This window comes from Oreochromis niloticus, linkage group LG1, assembly GCF_001858045.2.
Source record: "Oreochromis niloticus isolate F11D_XX linkage group LG1, O_niloticus_UMD_NMBU, whole genome shotgun sequence".
Classification (NCBI taxonomy): Eukaryota; Metazoa; Chordata; class Actinopteri; order Cichliformes; family Cichlidae; genus Oreochromis; species Oreochromis niloticus.
This window is the reverse complement of record NC_031965.2, coordinates 2597170-2619395: the sequence shown is the minus strand read 5'-3', so window position 1 is coordinate 2619395 and position 22226 is coordinate 2597170. Positions and strand designations below refer to the sequence as shown.

At 41.9% G+C, this 22226-nt stretch overlaps 1 protein-coding gene across 8 annotated transcripts in view; it reads left to right on the top strand.

Annotated features, from left to right (window-relative positions):
- Window positions 1-20540, top strand: part of LOC100696207 (serine/threonine-protein kinase BRSK2) — a 151335-nt gene extending 130795 nt beyond the window's left edge. For 5 of the 8 annotated variants that reach the window (XM_005457392.4, XM_005457391.4, XM_003452606.5 and 2 more), the window contains 7 exons: window positions 3138-3345; window positions 4248-4296; window positions 5272-5395; window positions 7301-7481; window positions 10691-10783; window positions 14035-14082; window positions 17882-20540. In XM_005457392.4, the coding sequence (XP_005457449.1) occupies window positions 3138-3345; window positions 4248-4296; window positions 5272-5395; window positions 7301-7481; window positions 10691-10783; window positions 14035-14082; window positions 17882-18105 (927 nt within the window). In that variant the 3' untranslated portion in view covers window positions 18106-20540. The remainder of the gene's footprint in view (window positions 1-3137; window positions 3346-4247; window positions 4297-5271; window positions 5396-7300; window positions 7482-10690; window positions 10784-14034; window positions 14083-17881) is intronic. The other 3 variants (XM_025907736.1, XM_019366187.2, XM_019366264.2) reach the window with 3 other exon arrangements.
- The last annotated feature ends 1686 nt before the right edge of the window (window positions 20541-22226 follow it).

Genomic DNA, 22226 nt, shown 5'->3' with positions numbered 1-22226 from the left:
GGAACTCGAGTAAATTTCATGTTCTGCACATATGATATTAGAGTATCTGTCGTAAAACAAATCCACACAAAGCGCTCACTGCAACGACAAAGCAAATCCTCTGGTAAAATAACAGTACAGCTGCAGTAATTAGTCAATTAATTTATGTAACTGATCGAAGTTTAATAGTTTAATAATTTGAGTTTTCAGGGAAAAATGTTTTTAAAAAGTATCTATTGAGTCTTCCGCTGTAGTAAATGAAATGTTCTGGCCTTTTTTCAGTCATATGTAATAAACATTCGTCAGGTTGTTCCTAATGACCCACTAGAATAGGCCAGCAACCTCATCGCCACAAGGATAAATTAGTGTTTGCCTGTTGATTGAATTTAATTTTTTTTGTGTTTGGGTACCGGCTGGTCACCCAAACAATCAAATGCTTTTTGCATTTTGTCCTTTCTTTCCAATGAACCACTAACACCTTTGCCAGCGCCGACGTATGGGCGCTTCATGAATAAATTGTAAATATTGGCTAAAACCAAATTATAAAAATCCATTTATTTGGAAGTAAACCAACACATGTATGATTCACTGCAATAACTTATGTTGAAAAAGTGAATGGTGAAATCGTCAGGGGAAACGTAATATTGAATATTTAACAGATGTTATTTGTTGGGTTGATGATGATGTCACTCCATTATTGATGAATTTACCTTTTTGGAAATGTGACCGATCATTTTGTTGACTAAAACAGTTTCCACCAAACTGCTGAAAAACAAATCATAGTCAGTTGGTCATCTGTGGAAAATAAAAGATGCTCTTTTTTATCTATATTGTCATCTGTCTAACTGCTCTGCAGTTGTGAAACAAATAAAGGACTTTTTGTTCTTATTCTTTTTATTCTCATTGTTATTCACAGCAGGCTGATCTGCTTTAGGATCATTTGAACCCAGTGTGTGCTGCGCTGTGCTGTACGTCACGCAGAGCTTTAGATGAAGCGGGACCAGATTCATCTATGAGCGCAGACCAAACTGAGATCTGGCGATTAATGTCCATGAAGAACAGATTCTAATGACGTAGCAAATTAGAACAAGTCTGTCAGTCTCTGAGAAAACCCTGCTGCAGAGTCAAAGCAGGGAGGATAAGTGTGTGAATCAGTTCACAGCCTCCAGGTGTTGCTTTGCTGTTTCCTTAAAGTCATTCATTTTACTAACTAACGCTCAGAAAGAGCACAGGCTGGGTATCGTAACATTTTCTATCCGACGAGGACGTGCTAAAGTTTTATGTTTTGTCCTTGTGAGCAGCACATTGTGTTGTGTGACACTGCAAACTAAAGAGGAGATGGATTGTAATCTTAGCTCCTCTTTCTATATGTGATGCTGATAGCTTAATATATAAAAGTCATGTGACGGTGCTTTTTTTAAGTGTGCCAGTACAGATTCAACAGACCCACCTGAGTTTAATTGCTCAGTCTGTTTCATACATCCTAAAGAGAGGATGCCTTTGAGACTTCCTAAAAAGATTACTGTTTTAATTACTGAAAAGAATCAATGAGTAGCTGTTGAGTCTTTTCAATTTTTGATGCATTTCTTTTTTCTGTAATGAGAAAATACTGAATCAGAACTGCAGAACTCTCAGTGTTAAACTCTCACACAGACATGACTGTATTACTTTATGCAGATCAGCCTGCACATGCTATTCCAAGAACGGGCTGACAGCTCACCACAGGCTTTGCAGCCTCGCTCTTTTTGATTTGCTGAGGTCTGCTGTGCTGCTGCAGTTTGTTCAGCTGTGGATTCTCACTGCTCTGACCCGTCTTATCAGTGATCTGCTCATTCATCCCACAGTATTGTGCGTCAGCACTGGGCATGCACTCTGGCTGCTTTCCCAGCTGGAGGGTGAAGCTAAATCGGTTAGCTTTCAAGCTGGGTCACTTGCTGGTAATTAGGGATGCACCGATGTATCTCACAGTAGTGGAATTCTGTCAGGTGAAAGCCTTAGTTTCAGGAAGTGCAAAGAACGTGTACCTGATGGTTGGCCCTGATAGTAAGAGGCCAAAACATTTAAATAAACTCCAAACCTTCATCTTTTCAGTTAAAAGTTGTTTGTTTCTTCACATTCTGGAGATTTGCTGCAACATTCCAGCGTGTTTAGTGTGACCGCAGACCACAGTGGCGGCGTTTTCACAGCACAGTGAGGGGTTTGTCTTTTAAAGACGTAGACACACTGCTAGCTCATATGTAGGATAGATAAAGCGTGCCATGCTTTATTCTCCATGTAAACAGCGATTTACATGGTTATAATGCACTAAAGTAATGACTACAGGTGAATCTTGGAGAAGGAAGGTAAACTGTGATATTGCGTGTGCTGTAACACTGCAGAAGCGACACAGTATGAGAATGTGGACAAAGTGACCACGTTGATCTCGGTGCATCCCTTCTGTTAATGCGTCATGAATGCTCCACTGCTGCCTCGTGATTGGCTTAATCACTCTGCTAATCGCATGTTCTGTCTTTCTTTCTTTCTTGCACTCTCACCACTTCCTGCCTGCTCCACTTCTCAACCATCTGCCACACTCCTTTTTTATTTCCTGGTGTTTGCTTATTTTTATTTTTGTTGAATGGGAATGAACCTTCATTGGGCTGTGGTGTTCCTCTGGCTTTTTTATTGGCTGACCCTGCTGTCACCTGTGACGCTGCATGACAATCGCAGCCCAACCGGCGGTTTTTTATCCCACCCCAATCTCCAGACCTTTGCCAGTCCCCCAACTGCAGCCCCACCCACTCCCCCGAGGTCCGCCTTAATGGGGTGGGGCCCCGTACACATAACTCCTACCAGCCAAAGATGGGCTCGCCCATCATGCACCCCCGCACACAGACCCTCCCTGCTAAGCCCAAAGTATCTGAGAAGCCCCTGCAAACCACCAGGTCCAACCCACTCCCCAACACGGACCAGACTGCCACCACCCCTAAATCTGAGCCCTCCACCCCAAGCCAGCCTCTGGCCCCCTGCATCCCCAACAGCCCCGGGTGAGGCGCCACCCTCCCCTTACCGTTCCCCCCAAGCTTTCTATCCCTCTCTCCCCGGTGCCTCCAATGTCCCCACTCCGTCGCCACCACCTCCACCCTGACCACAACGCCAAATCTGTCCCCATCACGCAGGTGACTCCCCACCCCTCCCCCAGAGGGAGCCCTCTCCCAACCCCCAAAGGCACCCCAGTGCACACGCCCAAGGACAGCCCAGCTGGTACTCCCAGCCCGACACCACCACCCAGCCCTTCCATTGGTGGCATGCCCTGGAGGACGCGCCTCAACTCCATCAAGAACAGCTTCCTCGGCTCACCGCGCTTCCACCGCAGGAAAATGCAAGGTATGGTGGAGGAGACAGGTAGGTCCCAGGAAATGAAACCCCATGACTTGGCTTAATTAGATTGAATGTCTTACTCTTATCCATGTGATAATCTACTCAGCAGAGTGTGTTTATGCATCACATCCTTATAGCTCAGGGGAATAACAAGGACAAATAATCTCTTAATGACTGCATGTCTGTGAAGGTTCTCAGTCATCCAGGTCATCGTAGTCTAAGGAGCTTGGAAAGAAAAGCGTCTGGACTACTTTGAGTTGCTTGAAGACGTTTCACCTCTCATCCAAGAAGCTTCTTCAGTTCTAAGGGTCAGTGGTGGAGAGTCCCAGATTTAAACCCAGTGGGAGTTTCCCCCCAAAGAGGGACAAAGGACCCCCTGATGATCCTCTACCTAATCACATGAGCCAAGGTGTGAAAGTGGGTGTGGGTCCCAATCAGCCAGGGTTTCGGGTGAGCTCATTGTGAAACCTGGCCCCACCCTATCATGTGATTTCCTGAGGTCAGATGGCCCAGGATGTGAGTGGGCGCTAAGTCCAGACGCTTTTCTTTCCAAGCTCCTTAGTCTTAATGACTGCGTTTACCTCCAGTTAACCTGACGCCAGCCTAATCGGGAGAATCTGCAGCCTGTGGCCATGTCATAAAGAAGATAACGGCCTCATTACAGAAAGTGGAAAATTAACAATTTTCCCTCATTTTTTCATTAGTTTGGGTAGTTTTCTTACAGCTGCTTTGATGCTGCTGAACCAACCCCCCTCCAGACAAACCAAATTAAGTCATGATGGTACTCATTTACACTGATGATATCTGCTTAGTAGTGCAAGAAACAAGACACAGAAATATCTCTCCAAGTGCCGTTTCCATAAGTTATAGAGCTGAATCTAACATTTAGCCTCTGTTTGTGTCCACAGTTCCCACCCAGGAGGATATGTCCAGTCTCACCCCAGACTCCTCGCCAGAGTGAGTACCACAGCAGCAAACCTGAATACCTCACCTGTCCGTTATGTTTATTTAATAGCAGCACATGTTCATTTCCTCCATCTGTAATTAATAAGCACAAGTGTTTCAAATGTGAACCTGCAGCAGCTACATTATTTTAGCATACTGGGAATCTGAATGGTAGACTTATCCATGTGATAGCATTTTATTTTAGCAAGCGAACTGTGTTTTTTCAGTTCAGGTCAATTCGATGTTATTTATATAACACCAAATCACAGTATTATAGTGTAAGGTAACAATCCTGCAACAATACACAGGAACAGGCTCCCTGTTGTTAAGTAGTTTATTATTTAGCAGTTTGTCCCTGTTAGCAGGCAGGCTAATGACGGTTATCATAAGTCAGACGACACCAGCTAAAACTTATTTTAAACTCCATAACCAAATCTCTTCCAATCAAACGCTCGGCCTACTCCATGTCACATTCCTGTCGGGCCAAACGGCATTCGCTGGAGAAAACTATTTTTTTATTAGAGTTAGCCGAGTCATTGATAAGCATGTAAGATATTGCCCTTTTTTATTATGTCAGAAAATTGAGTTATGTGCCCATTCTGATTAATAACCAGCCAAGCTGGGTGAGCTGTCCGCTTCCTAAAACAGCATGTTTGCTGTATCTCCTCAGTCAGAGAGAAGCTCGTGTGTCCCATCAGGTCTGTGTATTGGGAAAATGCTTCAGTACAAATCTTTCAAAAGTATAATAACAATTTAAAATCAGGTAAAGTAATCATCTGCACAACTCTACGTTAGTTAGCAGTGGTGATGGAGCTGATGGAGCTGTCTGTTACAATTATTAGTCAAATATCGGTCTCATTTGTTTGGGTTTTTTGTAATTGTTACAGTCCCACCTCTTTTCTTAGCTAGTTGTTAGTTGTTAATAAAAGATAACCTGGGTATACTGAGTGTGCTTTGTAATGCTGGAACCATGAATCTTTTCTGCAGACTGGCTAAGAAGTCATGGTTTGGAAACTTCATTAATCTGGAGAAGGAGGAGCAGATCTTCATAGTCATCAGAGACAAACCTCTCAGCTCCATAAAGGCCGATATTGTGCATGCCTTCCTTTCTGTAAGTCTCCCTCCTCACTCCTCTCTTCTGTTCTTCTGATCCTGAAACCTTTCATTATTGATTACATTATGCCCGATTTGAATGATCTATGCTACAATGGAGGCTGATCTGATAAATAACTGTTCTATTGTTGTAGCTTTCTTCCTTAATACAAAAAGTCATTGCTACAACACATCAGACTGGAAGACCTGACAGAGCATGTTCACATCAGTTTGACCTCAATCTGCCTTTTTTCCTCCCACATCTGAACTTTGTTAATCTCTATGAAGTCTTATTCTCAGATATTAGAGAAAAAAATGAAGACGATAAAATCTTGGTTAGCATTTTCGCGTACATAATTTTACGACCAAAGGCTCTTTTCCTGCCAAGTCTTACAGTCAGTGTTGGGAAGGTTTGTTTTCATTTTTCTTAAAGAAATCTACTACATCATGTTGTTCATCATGTTTTTATGTCATGTGTAATTTCCATTGCAAATATTAATCACAGTTAAATTAAGTCGGGATGGAGCTGTGATGTCATGTACACGCGCTGCGTTCCCGGGAAGTCCAGACTCCCGTGTGAAGTCTGGACTAGTGAAAACGTGAGTACAGACTCGCGTACATGAGTATTTAAAAATGGCCCAACAGTCTGCAGTCTATGAACTAACCTCAGCTAACACCAGCTAACAATGTTAGCTCGGTGGCGAGTAGCCTTCAGTAATAGTAATAAATCACACAGCAATAGTACATCGAAGATACTGAAGTTTCGCCCATCCCATTCTTCTTATGAAGTGGTGTCGAAATGCATTCCTGCCCGTGCACCGCTGGCTCTGGCTCCATCGTGTAACGCCACCAACATTAACAGGACGCTTACATCAGAGCCTCTTATTACATGTTTTGTTTGTGTTTCCAGCAATCAGAATCAGAGAAACTGTATTAATCCCAGATGGAAATTAAATTAGAAAAAAAAAAGGGGGGGGCCGCAGGTTGGACTCAAACCCGGGCCGGCCGCTCTCAGCCATGCAACATATGACTACATGATCACCAAAATTAGAGAAGGCATAGAGAGGGGACAGCCTAACATGAAACAGGAAGTGACCCCCGTGTATTCTATTTATTTCAACAAAGTAACTGTATTCTGATTATCACCTATTTAAATGGTAACTGTAACGGAATACAGTTACACATATTTTGTATTTTAAATACATAACACCAGTACATGTATTCTGTTACTTCCCAACACTACTCACAGTGTATGTGTAAACCTTCAAAATAAAACACAGATGAAAACCAACATTATGTTCATTATGGCTCACGTTGGTACCTGGAAATACTCACTAAGCAAGTCAAACAGGAGTAGTAGTGATAATTTTTCTTCTCACATACGCACGTTTTAAAAATATGTGTTTACTTGTAGATTTTGCATTTTCATCCCAAGTTAAAAAGCCTGAAATATAAGGTTAAGGTGCTCCCTCATGAGCCTGATAAAAGCCTGGAGTTTTATTGCTCGTCTTTTCAAGTTTTGCGCTCACAAAGCAGGAGCACAGAAGCCCAGCAGTCCCGGAGAAAAATGCAAACGCTCCTGTACACCGATCAGCCACGAGATTAAAACCTGACTAATATGGTGACGATTGATCCTGTTCCTCCACAACAGCTCTGTGCAACAGCTTGCTGTCTGTTCACGTCTTGGTGTTAGCGTGGTCTCCGCCACTGATGCATCAAAATGTCACCACATGTTAGGATGTAGCACATCCAGCACGGTGTCTCCTTCTGCTCCCGTCTCTTTCTCTTACATCCATGCTGCCATTTTAACTGATGCGCAAGTTGTCTGTGTCTACGTGCCCAGTGCTGCTGACTCAGAAACACTCCGCCTTTGCTCTTCCACCAACCTCACCCTCCTACCCTCTCCCCCCGTCTCTCTCCCCAGATTCCCAGTCTGAGCCACAGCGTCATCTCTCAGACCAGTTTCCGGGCAGAGTACAAGTCCACAGCTGGTCCGACGGTTTTCCAGAAGCCGGTGAAGTTCCAGGTGGACATCACCTACACCGAGAGCACCAGCGCCACAAAGGAGAACGGCATATATTCTGTCACCTTCACCTTGCTCTCAGGTAAACCACATACATCACAACACATAGAAAACCATGGAAACAACACTGTGCATCGAGGCATGCAGACTTGGTCAGGATGACCTGCTGAAGTTCAAATCGAGTATCAGAATGGGGCAAAAGGGGATTTTAAGCATGGCATGATTTTCTCTAGAGTTTACAGAGAGCAGTCTAAAAAAGAGAAAATATCCAGTAACAGCAGTGCACTGGGTGACAATCCCAGTCCGAGGAACAGCCAGAAGGAGCTGACAGCAAAGCCAGCAGTAACTCAAATAACTACTCATGGCTACCAGCGTATGCAGAAGAGCTTAATAATTTTACATGGAGTGCTGCAGCATTCAGAGGGTGGAGTCAGAATTGCATGTAAACAGCAAGAATGCATGACTCCATCCTACCTTAGTCCCAGTTATTATTGCCACAGCTCAGAGCATCTCAGACTGCTTTCTTGAACATGGCAAGGAGTTCAGTCTACTCCTCTGGGGTACTTTTGTTAGATCTTTGGGATGTTGGGGAGCGAGAGATTGGCGTCATAGATCTGAGGAATGTTTCCAGCACCTTGGTGAATCTGTGACAGTCCTGAGGGCCATAGAGGGTCCAACCCAGTAGTGCAAGGTGTACCTAAAAAAGTGTCTGGTGAATGAGTGTAGGTAGGTCAGGCGGGTCCAACTCCAGTGTGTCGGAAAAAGGATGCATCTAAAAGCTGCAGGGACGTTAGCTCTGGAGGACTGGAGTCGGACACCGCTGGTATATTAAACAGGAACAAACATGCACATTTCTACTGTGGAGAACTCGTTGGGACGCCTCAGCAACATGAACAGGGATGTCTTCTTCTTTCCTGTGACACTGAACACAGTGTTGTGCTTTTCAGTGACTGTTCTGCTCATCTACACAACCTACAACCATTTGGAGTAACTTACTGTAGCTACCACTTACAGCATGTTTATGTATGTGTTACGCACACACCAGGGAAAGCTCATTACCTGAAGCTAAACCTGCGATCTATATCACACGCAGGTAACACAGGTTACCCTGGAGAGGTTTAGCAGTCTCTTACAGTGGAGCAATCTGTGTGTACGTTGGGCCTAAACAGGAAAAGGAGCCACTGCATGAAACTTGAGTAAACAGATCCACAGTGCCGTGCATAGAACATCAGTAACGAGTTCAGAGAGATCCCTGGGATGTTACCATTCCTGAACATGGCCACATCATCAATGTTTCAACTCCCCACAAAGCATAAGATATCTGCCAGATCTGCATCCCTCACCTAGGTGCAGGTTCATCCACTGACTTTTAAAGCTTGCTTTAAACATCTGTGTTATTTTGTCAGCTACAGTAATGTGTAAGGACTGTCAAGGCATTGGTTATTTTCTGCTTCATTCAAAGGGAGGGTTAACCCTGTAAGGTCTATGTGACCATCCCAGCTACAGCCATGAGCCATAACCTTACATTTAGGGAAAGTAAACAGGACTTTTGTGGAAACAGTGTGATTTCAGTATGTTTTGGATGTCAGTTTAAATCAAACCAAAACGACATATTGTTATTGTATAGGGTTAAAGTCAGGGTGATGAATTAGTTATTTTTCATATTAAAATTTTATAAATCTGTGTTTAAATGTCTTGTTGTGGTTTGTTGTGGTCATACTCAGATATCAGAAGGTTGTCTTCCCTTTGAATTTTAAGATGATTTCACTCAAATAATTTATTGATACTCAGTTTTTATTATCTCACAAAAAAAGCCCTGATTAGAAAAACAAAATCTAAAACTGATACATACAAACCCACTGAGTGTTTTTTAAATCTCATATCTGCAGCTCCAACACTAAAATATAATACAACAGTGTCAAATAATAACAGAGTACTAAATGGGTACTATAATGAATGATTAAAGTGATTATATAATGATTTAAAATGAAGCTACAGTTTCTGTAGTGTAACGTTATTAAATATTTCAAATATATCTATTCAGGTATGTTGATCTGTATGTTTAGAAGCCTAAGGCAGAGGGAGCAGTCACACCTGCCCTGCCATGTGACAGTGGGACTAGTCCACTCCCTCATGGTAATTCTGAGGATTTACATATCAGGATAAATTAAAATCATCTAGTCTTCAGCAGGTCTTAAAATTGGGTAGATACAGCCTCAGTTGAACTTCAAAACTTGACATAATGTGTCTTTATTTAACAAACACTAAGCCAAAGTACAGAAGCAGTCCTGTGAAAAATGAAGTTTAGCTGCTACTTGCTAATAATAAAATTAGCATTAGCCGCCACCTGTATAAAAGCAGGAGTTGGGTAGTTCAGGTAAATGTTAGCACAATGCCAAAGACTGATCTTAGAATAACGTTGTTGTTGCTGTCCATCAATCTGAAAAAGGCCTTCTCCAAACATCATTCTACACTGAGGAAGACTATTCAGTGGAAAGTTTCCAGGAGAAAGCCCTCATGTTTGCATGTTCTGAAAGTACCACAGTACTTCTGTACGATGCCCTTTTGACACACAAGGCCAAAGTTGAGGTGTTTGGATGTTTGGCATGTTATTGGACAGCACAGAGTCCTCATACTAGCTGGTGGTGGTGGAGGGGTGATGATTTGGGCTTGTTTTATGGCCACAGGACCTGGCAACTTTGCAGCTTTTGAGTTGAACATAAACTTCTCTGTATACCCAAGTATTACAGTGTTAAATCTGGAGCCATCTGCTAAAGCTTAGCCAAAATGGTGTCATTTAGGAGGAAAGTGATCCCAAACACAGCCAGCAAAAAGAACCAAATCCAGAAGTCAGCCTGAAATGCTGCAGCAGAACCTTAAGAGAGCCGTGCATCGGTGAATGCATAGGAACCACAACAAACTGAGACGAGGCTCCAAACAAGCCGGTGTGAGAGACTGATAGTCCTACAGACAATAGATTACTGCTGCTCAATATACTGAATCATGGGTTGCACTTAGTAGAAAGCCAAAAGGGAACAGAACAGCCATCAGAGATTTGCCTGTGGTATCAGGTGATGTGGGCTTACATCTACTGTGATTGCTGGCTGAGCTGGAACCTGTGGACTGCTAGTGCTAACACTAAATTAATTCAGTGGGTAACACACAATATTGAAATTATGCTTAAGAAAACCACTCTTGCACCCCTAGGATTGCGTTTTTTTACGTACTCCTTGCAGCCCCGTGGCTTCAGTGTAACGTCTGGAATATAACAAGGACCCGGTTTCTCAACAGGCCCTAGCCGACGCTTCAAGCGTGTGGTGGAGACCATCCAGGCCCAGTTGCTCAGCTCCAACGACCAGCCTGGCATCCAGCCGCAGATATCTGGTAAGTGGAGTCCCTCGCCACTCGTCCTCGACCACGCCTACAACCCCCACCCTCCACGCCCTCACAACGTCCCTCCCTCCTCGCATCACAGCACAGCCACACCTGCGGCCCACCTCGGCTCAGCTTAGCCCGGCGCACTGCTTTTAGCACACGGCATTTCCACGTGCATGTCCCTGCCACATACCATGGCGTGCACGTCAACACACCAGCGCACACACACACTCTACATGGCAGTGTTATTTACTGAGATGTATATATACATTCACAGGACTGATTACAGCCGCTAAGAAGTGTATCTCAAACTGTAAATAATTCAACATAGACAAGCAGCTTGGCTCTGACCTCACACTTGACTCAGCAGAAACACACACACACACACACACACACACACACACACACAAGCAAACTGTAGGTTCAGCTAATGGATGTTTACAACTGTTCATTTGTGGATTAGCTGCTTGTGCATGCAGCATTTTCGTCTGCAAGAAGGAGAAAAGTACATTTGACTGATTGGTGTCATAATCACACTGGAACAATCCCACAATTAACCTTCTTTGATGCGATTGGGACGTTTGGCATTATTTTGGGGGCTGCCTATATATAGATGGAAACATTAGGAAAACAAATATGGAAGAAAAGAAAGTCTGTGTTCTCCAGCTGTCTGTGTTGGTTTTGTTTGTCAGTGTGGTATTCTGGTGGTCTTCCTCTTGTTTTATCTGTGGTTATTTACTTGATAATGGTCCCCTCTTGTGGTGAAGCAGAGAAAATACAACCTGACCTTAGCGTCACACACAGGAGCACTGACACGTAAAAGTAGTCACTAAGTTTTGAAATGGATGATTCGGATCTGCCAAACAGCCAGTCACGATCATTACTAGTGATATTGTGAAAGATGTCCACCTGCAGGAATCGCACACTCAGCTTAAAGATCCCACTATCAACAGTTACTGCCACAGATGGGAACTGCTATCACGCACTGTATGCGCAGCCTCAGTCGCTTCCACCATTATGTAGATGTGCCAATGAGCCACATCTCTCTCTTTCTTATCTCTCTGTCTCTCTCCCTTTGGCCTGCCTCTCCATGTCACCCAGCTTCTGTCATCCACAGCTTCCTCTAAAGCCTCGTGGATGATTTGAATGGCTCGCATGCTGAATGAAAGCCCAGAACCATGCACATTCACACACACACACACACACACACACACACACGCAGTTTTGCAAACTGGCCTCTTTACTGGGGAAAGCCAGCATTTTCATACTGTGTCACGTTTCTCACAAATGTGTCTTGATGGTTCTGGGTGAGCTGCCATTCACACACACACTCACACGTGACTGTCTGGTACTAAAATGAAAGCATGCTCTACAGTGTATGTCAAACAAACATGTATGTGATATGGTGTGTGTTGATCTCTGTGCAGTCGGACTCAGAAGAAGGCAAATCTGCATGTGTTTGATAAAATGTGCTAAACCCCTGACAGCTGTAAAGACGTCAGTCTTCTGGCCTTCTGTGTGTATTTGTATATATGCAAGGTTGTGGAAGGTGAATGTAAAGAAATGTCAGCCATGTGAATGTTCAGCTTATTTCTCATTTTCTTGCTATTAAACAGCTACAGAGGAGCACGTTTCTCCCCCGTGGTTGTTTAGTTTGGCCCCACAGTTGTGATGATGATGTTTAGATTTTACTTCTTACCCAAAAATTAGCCTCACAGTGGTGCAGTAGCTTCTTTTTGTCTTCTTTTTTCAAATCCAGTCCATGCTAGCTTTGTCAGAAAGTCGTGTTCGATTGTTCTTTCTAAAAAAAAAAAGAAAAAGAGCAATTCAGGTTTCAAACGTTTGAATTAGGAGGGCAAACCAACACATGAGGGGCACACTTGCATTGGTACAATCATGTCAACATCTTTAAAAGTTCAGGAAGGATTGTGAACATTCAGCACGGAGAAGTTTTGCTCTCTGCTTCCCTAAACCCAAAGTCTTTGCAAACAGAGATCAGACTGTAAATCGCTCACTCTGTAGCACAGTTGGGCCCTTAAGTCTCATTATTTAACAGTTTTTGATGATACCCAAATTGACCCAAACCCCCTCACCCTCACCGACTGGTGCACATTACCAAGGAATGCTTTATTTTTTGCATATACAGTGGTCCCTCGTTTATTGATAGGTGAAATCCGCGAAGTAGCTAACTTTATTTTTTACAGTTATTATAGATGTTTTAAGGCCGTAAAACTCCTCACTACACACTTTATACACTTTTCTCAGACAGACATGAACATTTCCACACTTTTCTCTCTTGTTTAAACTCTCAAAGTTCAAACTTTTGTAGAAAAATAAGTCCAGTATTATGGAATAAAACCAGCCCGCAGCTGCTTTTGGTGCAAAACGTTTCATCAACATTTTTGTGTTTGCTGGAGAAAACTTACAAACATACAGTACAGCACTTCAGACTGCTAGCGATCGAAGACTAAGGTAAATTTGACAAGCTGAACGCTTTCTGTACTGTACAGGAGACACGGCACGGAGGAGATTGATTGACAATGGTTTACAGCCAATCAGGACGCAGAACACAACGCACTGAAGAAAAAAAAAAAAAAAAAAAGCACGCAAATTGCCCGAAAAAAATCAGCAAAAGGTGAACCACGTTATAGCGAGGGACCACCTAAAGAAAAACCAGGCAAGACTTTACTCCATTTACCAGAAGTTGTTCAGCAGATTTCCAGCCACTCCATAATTACAGTAAGATGTCATTTTTAGGACATTTATTTACAGCACTAGTCCACGCTAAGAAAATATCTGTTTACATGAGCAACAAATGTTGAGATTTTTTCTTTCTGTCAGTTTTCTTTAGGTGATGATCATTTTCATTCATTTCCCCAACATCCTGTAAAGTTCAGTTCCTGGAGAAAAATGGAACGAGAGCGTCAGACTCGCTCGCCGCTCTGACTAAACTGTTTGCAGCAGGTTTGCCCATAATATGCTAAATATAAGTTAGTAGGCTCATTACTCACAACATTAGGTATTTCAGTTGGATGTTGGACTAAGAGATTAAGTCGACCTAAACCAATCTAACAATGACTGAAACACAGAAAATATCAGAACAAGGAAGGATCGCAAAATAGCAAGACAGGAAAAAAAATGAGCTGAACATTCATGCGTTTGGAGTCCACTCATGCCAAGAGGGAGTGTAATGTGTTGCCCTGCTGATGTTGGGCTTCAGCGCGTGGGTTGGTGTTTCTGACGCTGTCCTTTGCTCTCAGATGGCTCTCAGCGCTCAGCTTCTTTGCCCAGTAAATCCTCCAAGCGTGGTAAGGCCCAGAGCGTCCGGGAACTCCCGGCAAAACCACCTTAACTCTGGCTTTTAACACACTGGCAACGTCCTGGAGGCCCTTTCACCCACACACTCTGTCTGCACTAACACGTGTGTCTGGGAGAGTGTGAGCTGCAAATAAAATATAACTCATCGTAACAAGTCATTTTAATGCAAAGAAATGGAGTATTTCCATTGAAGAGTAGAAAGTGCTTCTGTGATTTTTACAACAAGAAACTGATGATTTAAATCCACAGAAGGCCTTCTTAGAGACACGTCCCCATTTTTCCAGTTGTTTATTCTGAGATGAACATTAGTGTCGATGAGGTCTTCTGAAGTTTGGTCTCTTTAAAAAAATGCCCAGAATGTGCACAACTCAATGACTTCTTTCGATCAAACAAAATCATTGTGTTGCATCAACATAGTGAGCCAATTTCTCCACCAGTGTCAGTAACAGAGGCATGTTTAAGTTTTATTGGATTTTAATAATGCTCTTTGAATATGAACATTTTTAAAAAAAAAATGTAATTAACTAATATTTCTTATGGCTCATTTCAGCTAGTCAGTTTTAGCTTTTCAGCTAGGACTAAGCAAGTCTGGGCGCAGCTTTATCTCAGTGGGTGAGCAGGCGACCGTATGCCATATGGCCGGAGAGCGGTAGGCCCGAGTTCGAGTCCGATCCACTGGATGTCTTCTTCCCTCTCTCCCGGTTTTCCTGTCTGTCTTCACTGTCCCAATCCAATAAAGACTAACAGGCTAAAAAATAATGGTAAAAAAAAGGATTAAGCAAGGTATAGAAATTATTTCTACAAATTAGATTCAAATTCTTTCAGTTTGTGCCAGAAAGATGATGCCCACCTAGCCGCTTATTCCCATTTGTTCCTCAGTCTTTCTTTTTTTAAATTTTCTTTTAATTTGATGAATATATCATTCTGAAACAGGAAAAAACGCATCTGTGACAAAATCATCTAGAATTTTTGTTAACTGATGAAAGTCATGAACAATAAGAAAACAAAGTATAAGACAGCAGTGTGTTAAAAATTAGTGCTGTCAGCGTTAATCTCGTTAAAATGACGTTAACGCCATAAGCGCATTAACGCGGCAGATCTCCGTTAGCGAGTTAGCGCGGATCGTCCCGTGCGTGGGGCTGGACGGGGCTATCGCATTAACAAGCTAAGATTTGCCGCGTTAATGCGGTTTGGGCGCGTTTAACGCTGACAGCACTATTAAAAAATGTTTTCACCTGACAAATCTAAAAGGGCCTCGTTATTGGCGTTTAACAACTTTTTTTTTTTTTAAAAAGGACAATAAAAAATAATTTGGTCAAAAGCCACAGAGAAAAGAGTAAAGACTGACCATTAAGCTTTCTAAAAACAGAGATATCCAGTTTATGATTTCATAAGGAGATGAAGGAAGGCGGTGAATTCTCCAGTCTGAGGGGCAATGGGGATCTTTCTTTATGTATTATTTTAAATGTAGTGAGGCCCACTAATTGGCCCATTTGGTCAAAGTTATTGGGCTTTGTAGTGTCAGTGATGTTTCCACGGTAGTTTTGGCAGAGTTGGGGAACAAAATGACTTGATAGGATGACTATATTTCTGTGTGTTTGGGTTTGGAGGTTGGCGTTGGGGCTTTACTAGCCTGATTAAGCCTTTGCATGATAATGCTTGATACCAGGTTGTTCACCCCTCCTCTATAACTTTCCATATTTAACCTCACTTGAACAAAAGATCAGACACAAATGGAACGTGTGTGTGCGTGTTGTCAGAGGGGGACGATGGTAAGTTCTCAGGACACGCCTTCACTCTTCACGCACATTCAAAACCAACACCAACAGATGTGATCACTGAAGGATGTACCGCTTTGAACTAACCCTGTAATGTGTATTAATGTGTGCACCGTGCTGTATTGTTGCATGTTTTATTCATTCATTGCTGTTTAAAAGCACTGATCAAAAGACTTATCAAATGTTGTTGTGATGGATGTTGGCGTAATGGTGAGTTAACTGGAGCTTTGGAAGACATTTGCGCTGATATGGTTTACCGCCCTTTATTTCACTGCTTAATGCAAAAGTAACACAATAAAAAACAATGGTTAGAGACTGCAGCACAGTTATCACGATTATTGTGATTGTGTGCAATGAACTCATTGTTGCCTTTAAAAATAGTTGCTTTAAAGATGGGCACCACTTCTGCAGCCATTCATGGTTGGTTACCGTCTTTGGTGCATCAAGATGATGATAAAGACAGGGTAATAAACTGGTAAAGATCTGTTGCCATTCTAAATAGACAGAAATGTATATGAACTGATTAGAGTCCAGCCAGAACCTCAGAGATCTGAAACAGAAATTCCTGATGTAGTTGCTGCAGGACAGCAATTTAACAGCAGAATGCCAAAGTCGGTCAGCAACCTTGTCTTCATATAGAAATATAACCAGAATGCAAACAGCTGAGTCGTGTCTAACGAGATGCTTTTAAGAGAAGCTGCAGTCTTTAGCACAAACCAACTCTGATTGTAATTTGCTTTTGTAAATTAGGGGACAGTTGTTTGCAGACCTTCCCTCACCAGGCGTCCTGTGTAAACACTGTTTCAGCTACTTGCAGTCAGTCACCAAATGTGAAAAAATTCAATGTAGGGAAAACCATTTGTTTTCTCCCCTATTCACAAGGAGGATGCTGTCCTATTTTTACTCTGTTGCAGGGAAGATGTGAAAGATTAAGAGTGCTCTTAAGTTTATAGAAAAAAATCTTTACAGTCTGCTGAGAATCGTGACTTTTTTTCTTTTTCACTGTCACAATAAACCAGTTCTCTGGTCATCTACAGTACAGACGGTGGCTTTTATTAAATAACACGTTAATGCTGCATTAACAAAATTAGAAACTAATGCCGGCTCAAAGCCTGTTACGACAGGCTGACTAAGCTTTTTTATCAAAAACATTTTCTTAGACATAGCCACTGCGATATCGCCCTTCGGTTTGTCGACATGCGTTCTTGAGCCGTTTGTACTGTGAAGTCATATTTTTTAATGTTTGTGGGGAAACACTTTTGGACTCAAATGGCTAAATGTATCATCTGTTGAGGGTGGCAGTCTATGTGTTGATCTAAGCATTTAATGGAGTGCTGTTTAAAAAGCACCAATTATACCATTTGGAATAATTCTTGTATACGGCAGTGAAGCAAAAAAGTGAACTTTTAACCCATATGTTCCTATTGGTTTTCCACTTACAGCTTCATAGTTGTACTATGGTTTTAGAGGAAACACTGAGTCCTGGGTTTTTAGCCATTTATTTTTTTTTAACAAAGACTTCAATTTACTGATCCCTCTAGAAACCCCGTAAGAAATTTGCCTCTAGGCTAGCTGTTGAAACCAAAAGCTGAACCCAGGTATCCGTCAGTTCATGATAAACTTCCAGTTTAAAATCTCTTCCCTGCTGCGGTGTCAGCTGAGATTTGGTAGCGCGGTTCTGATGGTAAGATTTGAAATGTCTTCCAGTGCTCCTGTTGGTTCTCCATGTTGCAGGGAAACTGAGACTCTGAGACCAAAAAAACCTCTCGCAGTAAAAGTGATTAAAGTCCTGATACAACCTGTCATTTTGGTGCCACCTCTTCTTCGTCTGGCCTAAAGACAAAAGCTCTGACTTCAGTTGTCTCGGTCGTAAGAGTCTCCTTTCCCTAGCTCCACTCCTCTCATTCCTCCATCACCTCCTCTTCCTCTCCTCATGTTAACCCCATTGCTCATTTGTTGTTTGTTCTCTCTCTCTCTCTTTCTCTTTTTTCTTTTCTTCCCGTCTGTGTAGGCAGCCCGTTGAGTAACTTCTTTGACGTAATTAAACAGCTTTTTTCAGACGAGAAGAACATCCAAGCGTCCCACTCCCCCGGCGCCCCCGCCACGCCTAGCTCCCCCACCAAGCATACCCCCAGCAGCAAGCCCAACCAGCCCCCACCTAATGACTCTAAATGCCCCCCTGGCAAAGACAAAACAAAGATGGCTGCCAGCAGCAGGACACAGGAAGAACCTTAAGGAGCGGTAGCTGTGCATGACTAAGATGAAAGCAGTAATCAGGTCATTAAATAAGAGAAATTAGGAGAGCTGCTAACTTTGCCCTTTAGTTAGGAATAAAACAAGAAGATCTACTTTTTGCCTATAAATTTTGTACTTAATAATGGGAATGGCTATTTCAGTTTAAAAGTCGATCAGTATTTTACAATAAGTAGCAGATGTAGCTTCGTCGTCCCTACCTTGTGTCCCTCTCTATGTGTCCTCCTCACATGTGTGATGGCTTGACTTGTCTCTGCCACCAGGGATCATCCATAATAACTATTAACCTTGGCGAGACGGCTGACAGCGGCCTGCTAGGCCTGCCAGCACCGGGAGAGTTTGAAACGGAAGAAAACATTGAGGACCACTTCCCTAGCCCACTTGAATCCACTCCCCCCGCCCTATATCTTTGAGTCTCTTCCTGCTGCCGCATCAGTAGAGTACACTTCACCCCACCAGACCAAACACGGACACGTCTTGGAAGAGTTGTAAAAAGAAAAAGAAAAAAAGCCTTAAGACAGTGACGTTTGTCAGTCTGCACACATGTATACCCTCTCCCTCTTTCTTCCATTTCTCCTACATGTACATAAAAAAATGCACCCACCACACATACACCTCGGCATAAACAACCTGTTCGCGTGATGAACTTGAAATCGAGATGGGATGCAGGAGCGATGGAAGAAAGCAAAGGTGGACGGATGGATCAACAAACACTGGCTGGATTGTAATTTTTTTTAAAATCATATTTCTTTGTGAGCAGCAGATTCTTTTAGCTCACTCTGTGCTGTCTGTACATGGGTTCTTGCAATTAAAGACTGCCCATAAAAGTATGATAAAGAGGGTTGGCGGTGGTAATATTATATAAATGAATGATCTATTCTGTTGTACAGACTAAACTGTGTCCCTGCTTTATGTCAAAAAGTGTAGTAGTGGCATTATGTTTTAGAGTTTTTGCCATATTTTCTTTAGTATTCCTGAACAGGCACGGCCACACCAGCATTCGAAATGTTTAATTGTAACAGTAGATGGAGCTCACATACAGGAAGAGACCTGCAACCAAGGCTGTGGGGAGTCATGAAATAATGCAACTGCTAGCGATAAGGGCAAAACAACCTGTGTTAATGTGAGGTACACGAATAGTAATCTAAATGAGCTAGTTAACTAGCTGCAGATTTGCTAGCTAAACTTAGTTTCTCACTTCAGAGGGAAGAGCCCATTACAGTAAAAAAAAAAATAGAAAATACTCAAAAAGCTATTTTGGATTTAGCGTTAGCAAGTTCTTGCTAGCTAGTGCGTTGACCGTTAACATTGCCCAGGAAATTTTGCTGGTGTGACCAGGCCGTTTTGCTTAGTCGTCTCCTTTTTATTTTGCACTTTGAACATTTTTCTTGAGTTACACCATTTCAGTGTGTTTTAAATTTTCTCTTTTATTCCCCAAGTTCTTTTAAATTATCTGCAGGTTTCAGACAATATTGAACTGCTGTGTATATTTTTGTACTTTACTGTATTTTGTCATTTTTTAAATTAATTTATTATTGTTTATTTATATGAAAGATGTAGAGAATGTTTCTTAATGTCAGATTATTTAAGGATATTTTTGTCATGTTTAATTTATTTGACCACTGAGAAATGAAAACATTTGTGTGTTTGTTGCTTTTCCCTGGTTTTCGATGCAAGAAACCTTGTAATATATGTTTGGGAAAATAATTTACTGTAATTTAAGAATGTAGTTTTAGCCTCTTTGAGAGGAACAAACCCTTTGTTGATGACTGTCCTTTTCCCAGACCCCATGCCCCGTGCGCGTATGATGGCTCAGAACTCACCAAACACTCATTCTGTAAATAAGCCGAGTTTACTGGCAAGCTTATTTAAAAAAGAAAAGAAAAAAACACAAAAAAACAAGGGGATCCCTATTCTTAGCTTTGACCTTGTATGGTTGTTTGCATGTTCAGCATTTGTCTTTTCTTTGCATGTTGTCGTTGGAATTGTTCTCCTCTTCCCCTTTTCTCTACACATTTCGGTTCTTTATGTGCATTCATTTGAATTTGCCTTTTTGTTTTTTTACATTTTCATTTAATTTGCTGTCCTTTCTCTTTTTTGATTACTGTGTGCACACAGTAACCGTGCAATGCATTCTCCTTACTCATTCTCTCAAAGAGGGACCTTGCTGGCAATTGGGTCACTCACTCAGCCCATCTGAGTGGGTGTTGAGTTGTCAGAGAGAAAAATTAAAGCAATACCTTTCATCATTCGCTTTCCTCTTTTTCTACTGTGGGAATCCAGAGCACACAGAATGGACTCTTCGGTACTGAGCGCTACTACTGAGCAGGATAACCATTTGCAATGTATTCCCTTGTGATGTTACTGTGAACAACTTCAGTGCTAAAGGAAATAAATCTGTTGACTTTGGAGAAGTATTTGTGCTGCGCTTTTTTGATTTTTAAAGTTTATTCATGTAAAGAAGTAAATCTTGTATGTTCATAGTTCCGCCAGAAAACTGGAGAATTTCTGCTCAAATCTAGTCTTTCAGACTTTCTGCTGCTCTAATAACCGGTCCAACATCTAAAAAAATGTTTTATTCAAAAAAATCCAAAACAAAACGATATCTAAACACAATCTATAAAGTTGTATGTCATGTAATTTATCCATGTTTATAGGATAGTGTCGTCATCATACAATCTCTACTTTAGTTTGATGTTCATATTTATAATTCACTAAACCCTTCATGTGACCAATGCCTTACATGTAGCTTTGCCACTTAATAAGCTAATAATTCACAACAGTCACCACCAGGCACTTTATATTGTAGAGTAAAGGTCCTTATAGACCAAGGGTGGGCAACTCCAGGCCTCGAGGGCCGGTGTCCTGCAGGTTTTAGATATTACCCTGCGTCAACACACCTGAATCACATGATTAGTTCATTACCAGGCTTCTGGAGAACATCAGGACACGTTGAGGAGGTAATTTAGCCATTTGAATCCGCTGTGTTGGATCAAGGACACATCTAAAACCTTCAGGACACATCGGCCCTCGAGGCCTGGAGGTGCCCATCCCTGATATAGACCAATGTAAAGACTATACATAAGGTGCTACTAGCCAAAGATGGCCTGAATGAACCTTGACATTGTCTTTGTTACCTTACTACTTTGATGGTCCACCATTCTTCCAAAACATACTTCCTTGGTATTTTGATGATGATGCTGGAAAAATCTGTATGACCCATTGGTTGAGGTGCAAAAATGAAAGTTTGCTTCTATTATCTGCACGTCACCTTCATTGGGTTATGGTTTATCCTCAGTCAACCAATCAAAAGTGACTTAAGAGTCTTCATCTGAATTACTTTTTTGTTGATAACTTGGGGGAAGACCACCTTAAATTAGCTTTTTTTTCTTGCAAGTAGCGCTACTGCAAAACCATAATGGACATCATTCCCTACTAATGCTCAGCCAGGCATAGAAATGACTTAAATCATACTAACCATCATATTAAAGCAGTCAGTTGAAAGAAATCAATTCTGCAGAACAGAGACAAGTTACAGTTCTTAGATCATTTCCCTTGTTTGTAATTGGAAAGCGTCCACACAACTCTTTGGTCATTTGTTTTAAGAAAATGTAGCTACACTAATAAAATGTACAAGTTCTGTAAACGTAGCCATAAATGAAGCTCGCAGTCAGTCAGGCTCACTGGTGGTATTCTTTACAGGCAGTCTGTTTCTCCCACTTTCAACAAAAGAATCTCTTCTGAAAGCCTATTGATGTAGCACCTTTCACCTTATAAATGGTAACACCTTAATATTCCCAGACGGTTTGTCCTGTTAACAATATATGGACCAAACAATTAACCACTCAATCCTGAGACAGCAGTCCTATCATCTATGATGGTTTCAAACGGAGTTTCCTTATGTTTCCAAGACTATAAATCTTTATTTAAATGTCACCAAACCATTTAGCCATTTCATGGAGTTATACTTTTAAAATAAAACTGTTTCAGCTTCTCCGTTAATGTCTGTTAGTTAGCTAGCTCAGCGGTCCCCAAACTTTTTTGCGCCACGGACCGGTTTATGTCCGACAACATTTTCACAGACCGGCCTTTAAGGTGTCAAC